General features: G+C 41.1%; 1 protein-coding gene across 3 annotated transcripts; it reads left to right on the forward strand.

The window, feature by feature from the left end:
* Nucleotides 1-1,441: 1,441 nt before the first annotated feature.
* Nucleotides 1,442-8,389, forward strand: LOC124702490 (stomatal closure-related actin-binding protein 1-like). 3 transcript variants are annotated; one of them, XM_047234631.1, is made up of 13 exons: nt 1,442-1,685; nt 3,198-3,503; nt 3,597-3,725; nt 3,918-4,010; nt 4,807-4,947; nt 5,643-5,711; nt 5,792-5,875; nt 6,296-6,476; nt 6,694-6,810; nt 6,896-6,957; nt 7,252-7,386; nt 7,671-7,820; nt 7,917-8,389. In XM_047234631.1, the coding sequence occupies exons 2-13, from the start codon at nt 3,216-3,218 to the stop codon at nt 7,953-7,955; spliced, it is 1,488 nt and encodes a 495-aa protein (XP_047090587.1). In that variant the 5' UTR covers nt 1,442-1,685; nt 3,198-3,215; the 3' UTR covers nt 7,956-8,389. The 3 variants fall into 3 exon arrangements, with proteins under 3 accessions (XP_047090587.1, XP_047090589.1, XP_047090588.1); XM_047234632.1 differs by having other exon boundaries at nt 1,444-1,685; nt 6,899-6,957; XM_047234633.1 differs by lacking the exon at nt 5,792-5,875.
* The last annotated feature ends 393 nt before the right edge of the window (nt 8,390-8,782 follow it).

Below are 8,782 nucleotides of genomic sequence, written 5' to 3' on the forward strand. Positions count from 1 at the left end.
AAGATTACGCTCTCAAACTAGGGTTAGCTCAAGTGCGCAATGTTGTGTCTTCCCTCTAGGGCAATCGTTGCTGTCTTACATACACAATCAACTTATGGCTACAGATCTATCTTGTGTCGGTATCCTAACATGAGCCAGCTATTACAACTTGTCTTGTATGTCAAGACCTCTACACCATCTTGCTAATGGAATCTTGTTGGTACGGTGGTCCGATTAGGCCGTAAGCTGTCCATGTATTTCTCGTGTAAGCCATCAACGAGGGGCGTCCATAGGCTGACCATGGGCCTCCCTGATTCTGTGAGACGTGTCCGCCTTGTGAGCCCACCCGTTGGGTACTCCGTCGTCGGTAACCTATCGCACAATCCTCACTATGAGTATCCTTCGAATATTCATCAGCAAGAAGTACCAACATTTGCAACGGAAAATTCTATGCACTAGCTAGATCAATCATCAACATAAATTACTAGCATATATAGCAGATAGCAGTGGACCGCTCACTGAATACTCATAAAATACTCTATGTAGGTATCTTCTCAATCATTTAAAGCAAATAAAAATGTTGTCACAAAAGTTGATGGCGGTGTCAAGACGTCACTTATAATGTGTATGCATCTAAGACTACCCACATAAGCATGATATGTGTTCCCTTAACAACTATCTCTATCCAGCACCACTACGTACTAATTTTGAAGGCTTAAGCATCATTCTATCACGTAGCATCTAAATTCCACCGTTGGATGGAGGTCGCATGCTATATTTTGCTTACTTCAAATGTGTAGTGTTGTCCTTTATAGTATTTTTTTTACAAAAACTTTATCTTCTCGGGTCTTCTTGGATCGTACCACCAGCATGAAAGACATAGAGATATGATAGGAATGCAGGGAATTGCAGAACACCGGAAACCTATAGGAAGTATCATACAAATGGAACACATGAAAAATAGAGAAAACCATGCATTGATCTTACCCAAAAGAAGTGGAGAAATGTGAACTTAAAATTCTTATGGAATTAAGCCATATAAATTCATTCCACATAAATTGAGTATGAATGGCACTTGCAGAAAAAAAAACTTAAATAAATTGTACTTCAAAACTTCAACAATTCACAAAAGAGCCATGAGAGGATGGTTCTATATATAAAGGACATTTCTACATCATGCATGAGCCTTCTCAGCTGTCACGACGGCTCCGTTTTGAACTCATCATGGAGCCGGCTGTAGCAAGTCAAGAGGCGTCAAAATCAAATAATACAAGGACGTACGTGGGGATCATTATCCATGTGGAAAAGATATCCACATACTCCACCAAATTAGGCCAGAATATACCCCGAAAATAATTTGCTCCTCCGATTCGCATGCATGCACCGGTCCTTCGAGCCCAGGACGAAACAAAAGAAGATGCACGTCGTCGTGTGGACCTAGCAAAGAGAAAGAGAGAGAACCCCATTCAAAGCTGCCAGCCGCTGTACCAGGCAGTACCCCATTCAAGAAAAGAAAGCCATATCAGTGAGAGCAAACCCCGCGCACAAAACTACCTCCTTCCTCCCTCCCCTTCCCTCGCCGCCCGCAAACCCCTCCTCACAAGACAAGATCCCCAAATCCCCTCGCCGGAGCAGCCCCATTGCGCCGCCGAATCGGCCGGTTCGCGCGGAAGAGGTCTCTCGCATCCAAGCACGCGCATTGCGGGGTCAGTTCTTTCTCGCCGTCCCTTTCTTTTGTGGATTTTCTCGTCTTTTTTTTTTGTTGCCGTTGTTCTTGAGGCGCCGCTTGCTCGGCGAACGGCAACCTTTGCATCTTCCCTCGCTGAACAAGCTTGCGGGCGGAAATTGATGCTAGAGTTCTTCGCTTCACGCACTATTCAACCGTAGTTTTCTGGACGGACACGGATTAGCTTAGACGCTGTCCAATCCGTTGCAGGATTCGAGTCTCTGGTACACTACGAACCGTGGGCTCGCCTTAATTTCCGTGGAGCAGTTGAGCGGTTAGTGAAATACTAATGGAGTGATACAGCTGTAGTTGGATTGTTTATGCCTTGGTGATAATAATGGGGCCCGTGCAGAGCTTGCAATACTTGCATTGCGAGTAGGAGTAAGCTCAGCTCCCGCTTTTTTTTTTCGGTCCAAAGTACTACTATGATCTTATCTTTGGGTCCAAGGGATCCTAGTCCTAGATGCTGCATTTGTTTTCTAAATAACTTAATGTTTTCTAAAACATTAAGTGCATCAGTGCATGCCAGGTAACGTAGTACTAGACTACTAGTACTAGTTGTTTCAAGAAAAATAGTAGTATCTCTACAACTGAGGTTGCGACTGCAAAAGTTCAGCATCCAGGTAATCGCGGAGTTTGTTTGACTTTCTATATGTGGAGTAAATGAGGCGCCAATATAACCACGTAGCTTAGCTTTGCCATTCTCGTTCTGTCACTTGAGAAAATTCCTATCTTCAGGATTTTAAGACGCTATCTTCACGGTTAATCAACCGGATTCAGATGCTGTGCTGCCGCTTTGAGTCTCCTCTGTAGCTTTCCATTAGTCTAACCAACAAATGGTGGACCACTCCAACTGTAAAGTGGAATGCTTTGCCTCATTCGCTGATAAAGTTGCATTCTCCCCGTCCTCTCTGGTCCTGTGTGGAATTCAAGAAAGTGTTGTGAAAAGCAGTTCGTTATGCATTCATCTTAATTTCATTCCTCGCGCAATTTTCGTGTGGAGGGGTTTGTCCTCGCTCCTTGGTATGGTACTAACGGGAGGTTCATGAATGAGCTTGCCAACCACCTCCAATTATTTGTGCCCCCAAATTTTTCCTGGCGTGTAATCAACCATATGGTTCCTTGTGAGGGTCTAGTCTCTCTGTCATATCCCATTCACATGCTCTGTTTGTGTTGTTGTTTGAGAATAGATGTTTGCAGCCCCTTCATTTTCTTGGTTGTTTGTCCCTTGAAAGATAAGACCGCCTTATGTTTACCGGTAGCTTCACACAAAGCTGTAGGTTCTAAGGAATAATTAGGTCATATTCTTATTGCTTTACAGCCTGTTTCCACCTTCCCATTCTTTGATTCCTCTCAGTGTCATTCTTCTGTTGTTTAATGCTTTTAGCAGGAACAAATTCTCGAACGTCAGTCGGTTATGCATGTGTCATATTTAATGCAGTAAATATGTTGAATTGTGCGATTATTTAAAAAGTTTGTGTGGAAATTGCAGGGTAATTGTACTTTATAGATGACTTGGTCGGCAACTCTTGATTATGGTCGCAAGACAAAGAATGTGGACATACGGCCGGGGCCATTGCGCCCAGCAAATATCATCAGAAATAAATTTCCTACCTACAAGAATGGTTCAAACGGTATAGTGATCAAGCTGGCCGATGGCCCAGAAGTGCCAGCTCTTAAGGAGGCTGTTGCCAAGGAGACTGCAGATCTGCTTGATCGTCGTCAGCGCCTCTCAGTCCGTGAGCTTGCAATGAAGTTTGAGAAGGGACTCAACACTGCCACTTTGTTGTCTAAAGAGGTTCAGACCTAATACAGTTATTGCATGATTGCGTCCATGCCAATCAATTTAGCCCATGTGTTTATGTGATGTTTGACTTGGTCAAACCTTCAGGTTAAATGGAGACAAGTGGCTTTGTTGGAGCGAGATATTCTCCTGAAGAATCTAAAGAGTGTACTGGAGTCACTGAGAGGTCGAGTTACAGGCAAAACTAAGGACGAAATCGAGGAGTCTATTTCTATGGTTGGTTTCCTCGTATCCTATACTTCAGGCATTTATGGACATGTATTTATACGTCCGTAACTCCAATAGCTTAATCTCCCTCGTAAAGTTGATTTATCCTTTCACTTATTTTCCCTAGAAAGTTCCAGCTATCTGCAGAGGTAGCACTCCTTTCTAATGTTCATATTTAATTAGAGTTATGCTATTTTCCAGGTAGAGATTCTTGCAGTTCAGCTTTCCAAAAGAGAAGCCGAGTTACTTGAACAAAAAACAGAGGTCACAAAATTAGCAAAATCATTAAAGCTGGTATGTTCTGATTTGTCTGTTTACACTTTGCTGTACTGTAGCAATAAACTTTACCAGCACGAGGGATGATGTGTTCAATATTGTAGTAAATTTCTAGAATTGGTTACAGTTTATTGGTTAAACCCTGAAGTCTTCAGGAAAGTACCTCATAGCTACTTCTCTTGCTTAGCCCCAAGTTAAGGAAAGCTCTTAAATAAATTTTTAGTTATGAACTAATAAAGATTTGTAATTTGGAGGTCTGTGTATAACACAGAAACATTGCATGTTCAGTTAGGGAGTATACCCATTGATAGAAAAAAAAGTTTATAGCGCGTTCAGTACCAAAAAAACATAATGTTTTAGCTGGGAAGGGCACACACCTATCTTTATTAGATTGATTTTTGTTTTATCTTACAGAGAATGCATAAGAACTCTGTGTCGATGCGACTTGATTACTGTAGAGGAAGAAAATACACATTAATAGATGGCATATGCCATGGATCTGTGTAGTTCATATGTATTCCCCTACAAGTCGGGTCTGGTAATTCTAGCCCTTCATAGTCCATGGTGGCTTGCATAAATGTGTGATTGATATTTCTCAAGATTTTAACCTGATTTTCCGTATGTGGCAGAAATATGCAATATGATAATATCACACTAATTGTCCAAGAAGGATCATGTTTTATTGCCACATATTTAAAAATGAGATATTCGAAGTATAAATGCTCCAATTCTCCTAGTGGTTGAGCTGCTCTCTACACCTTTTGCACACTGTCATTTGTTTATAGTTTTAAAGGTATGTTTATCTTGTTCATAGGCTTCTGAAGATGCCAAGAGAATTGTTGAAGAAGAAAGAGCTAATGCCCATACAGAGGTAGAGAGTGCTAAGTCTGCAGTGCAAAGAGTTCAAGATGCACTTCAGGAGCATGAAAAGATATCGGAAAAAACTGGGAAGCAAGTACGTAGACGTTATTTTATTTAAAAGTTTCTTGCCTTCATTAGTTGTTACATACTACCTCCGTTCCAAAATATAAGCCTTTTTAGAAAGCTGGTTTAGCTTTCTAAAAAGGCTTATATTTTGGAATGGGGGTAATACCAGTTACTGCAATGCTACAAGCTAATTCATGCAGTGAAGTTTATTTACTAAAACTGTTCTTTTACTTGTTCTTTATTTTCTGTTGTTGCTTACTTGCTTACATACTGTACTGCTCTGCCAAGCTACTTTCTTTGCTGCATTTGTATGTACATAATCCGCATTATCCATTCTGAAGATCTGCTCCTATGTTTGTAGCAATACATACAGTACCATACAATTTGAAGTGAGTTAAAGCTACTTTTTATGCAACTGTCAAGTTTAAGATGAAAGTGCCTAGGCAATATATTTATATTTCAACAAGCTACCCTCAGCATACTACGCTTAGCACTTTTTTTTGAGGAACACTGTATTTTAGTTTGTTGCTCCATTATTTATGTTGGTTCACTTTGTGAAGCCTTCAGTTCCATTTGGTCCAATGCTTGCTCCCTCTGCTATATGCTCTTTTAAACATTGTTCAGAGATTGATATTATTTATAAAATACAAATATTTTTTATTTTCTTTTCTTTCAACTCATCATTATCTATCAGAGAAATGACTTTTATTTGCTGTTTGGAAGGATTTGGAGGAACTAAAAAAAGAAGTTAGAGTGGCCCGGAGAATAAAAATGCTGCATTGCCCTAGCAAGGTAGAGTTGATTATAAATATTCGCAGCTTGATACATGAATTGTAGTCTGTCAATTATTTTTCACGTTAGCACTTCTCCAGGCAATGGATCTGGAAAATGAAATCAAAACTTTACGTAAGACGTTCACTGATAAATCCGCGGATTGTGTCAATCTTTTGAAAGAGGTATGTGTCACCGATGCTGGCCTAAGATTTTTTCTACTTTACATCTACATGGCTATGCTAGTTTCTAAGCATGTTCATGTTCAATGGCTAAATCATAAAAGCTGTAACTAACTCAATGAAAATTATTATTGAGTAAATGTATTGGTTAGCTAATATTATAATGTTGAATATGACACATATATTATTTTTGTTATTTGGTGAAACTGTTATGGCACTACTTGGACTAGTCACGGAAAAAACAATTGTTGTGTGTCTAAGTAGTGGCCTGGCTCTGCTGTTATGTATGTGGCTAGCAGTCTCAAACTCTTCTATTCTAAGTTTCATCATCTCAAGTAATTCCAGTGGGCACAAAAATAGTGCAGAGTATGGCAGAATACACAGATATATTATATTACTGATTTGGAATTGTTTTCTTACCAGTTGGAGCTGCATAAAAGACGAAAAGGAAACGACATTCCTGTGTTTGATTTGGAGGGTCTACAATGCTTAGGTTCAATACTACGCATAGTTTCTCAGAATGGTGCTGCCATTGATATTTCAAATATTTCGGTCCAGTGGTTCCGGATACACCCAAAAGAAAGCAACAAAGAGATTATTTCAGGTGTAGTGTCCCTCTATCTCTCTCTTGTTTTCTTCCATTGGTACCATAAGGTCCATAAGCTACTGAGAAGGGAACTGGTAATCATTGCCTGGTCAATTATGATTGTTAAGTTTGTTCACTTCATTTTGGGTTTGCTATATCGGCAAACTGTTTTAATCTTCAACTCAAACTCAGACCCGCAGTGCTTCTAACATCTGTTGTTATGGAACTGATGTAGGTGCCACAAGATTAGTATACGCTCCAGAGCCACAAGATGTCGGGCGGTACGTGCAAGCTGAAATCAGCTTGGGAAATGAAACTGCAATAGCGAAGACAGCTGGGCTAGTTGACCCTGGTTTGTTTAACTGAACACATCTGTCATGCAAAAGTATCTGCATCTTTTGTTTATTATGTGACTAACATAAGCTTGGTATTCTTAGCAGATGCTGGATTGGTGGAATACGTAGAGACACTTGTACGAAAACCTGAAACTGAGTTCAATGTATGACCATACTATCCTTTCCCACTTTGTTGTATTTATTCGAACTATATGCAATGTAGGGGTTTCAGCTTGCAGAAATCTTTGTGGTGTTTTAACTTCTACAAATAATGAATCTGTATTGCCATGACTAGTTTGGCAATATACCAGTTCAAAGCTCTACCACATAGCATTACTTGTTGTGGTGCCATCTGGTGCCTCGAGGGTTTTGTATTTTATCGTCAGCAGAGTAAACTGTAAAGCAATTATCTTGAACTATTGTCTCTTAAGTTCCCAATGTTTTGGGTCTCATTGCAGGTAGTTGTGCTCCAGTTGAATGGAATTGATCAGCCGAAAGAGTCTGTTCACGTTCTCAATGTCGGGAGATTGCGGATGAGACTTTGTAAAGGGAAGGCAGTGGTGGCCAAAGAATTCTATTCTTCGTCAATGCAGGTAGGGTGCAGCAACTCCGCTTCTTTTCTTTGCTAGATATACAGCACCTGCAAACCAATAACAGTGCTCCTTACATAAGCAGCTGCTCTAACATCATTTATGTTTTCACATCTTCATTTTCAAGGTTTACAGCAACATTTTCAGTAACGTTTTTGTTACCAGTAGTTCAGTTGGCATCATAAGCATACAGCACTTGCTACATTTCCTGACACTTTCAGTTGTATGGTTAGTTGGTATTGGCGCAACAGTGGTCTGCCTCTCACAGCATTCCTATTGTGTTTCAGTTATGTGGTGTTCGAGGGGGTGGCGAAGCAGCATCGCAAGCAATGTTTTGGCGGCCTCGAAATGACCTGAGCTTAGCCCTTGCCTTTGAAACAGCGAGAGAGCGGAACACAGCGATCATGTTGGCGCGGCGGTTCGCCATAGATTGCAATGTATGTGCATATCCACCACCAACATGCAATGTTCTTGGTTTGGTACCACCACACTACCAATGATTTTTTCTTATTCTCCATTCTTTTATTTTTCAGATCATCCTTGCGGGTCCAGGCGACAAGACTCCCTGGTGAAGAAGGACAGCACAGACTGGTGCTGGATGCTTGCACCTCCGGTCCGGCCGGCGACCCATGCAGACCATACATGTTGTTTGTACATGTACCGTGCGCAGTGTGTTGAGTCAGCATCCCTGATGGTGTAGTCTGTTTGGGCTCTGTTTCTTGTAGTTGTTGCTGTGGTGGTGGCAGAGTCGGCACCGTGGGCATTGTTTTAGCCGCCTTGGTGTTGTTCTGACATCCTTCCCACGTTGCTTTTTCTACTTCGAGAGCGTCGTGATCTGTTAGCTAAGCGTTTATCTTTCTGTCTGATACATGCCATGACAGTGAGCTAAGCTTGACGTGTTAAATATCTGATTGTGCTAGTTTTTCTGCACTGTAATTGTGGTGAATTTTCACTGTAACTGGTGGACGCACGACTAAATCTAACGCATGGTGTGTTTAACGCTACAGATTATCACGTAGTTGTCTAACGGAAATTATCAAGAAGTAATGCAAGAATGCAACTGGTTCCTAGCCTTAGGGCGTGTCCATCTTCGTGCCATCTGACACGGGTGAGTGGGTGACATGACATGAATGGTGGGGGCGAGAGGAAGAAGGCAAAGGAAGAACGAGAATCCTGACGTGTTAGGTTGCTCGCATGTATTTTTCCCCCTTTTCAGTTTTAGCCCGGTAGAAACTACATGAATCAAGAAAACAGATCTGGGCCATGTCTGCACTACATTTGGTTGTCTGCGTTGTGTCTAGGCGCATTTTCTGTCTGTTATTTGTTTGCCTATATATGTGGTTTGGCTGAGAGCAAATGCAAACTACGAGGCGTTTGGTTATCTGGTTACTTACTTTAA

Source organism: Lolium rigidum, chromosome 3 (assembly GCF_022539505.1).
Source record: "Lolium rigidum isolate FL_2022 chromosome 3, APGP_CSIRO_Lrig_0.1, whole genome shotgun sequence".
Taxonomy (NCBI): Eukaryota; Viridiplantae; Streptophyta; class Magnoliopsida; order Poales; family Poaceae; genus Lolium; species Lolium rigidum.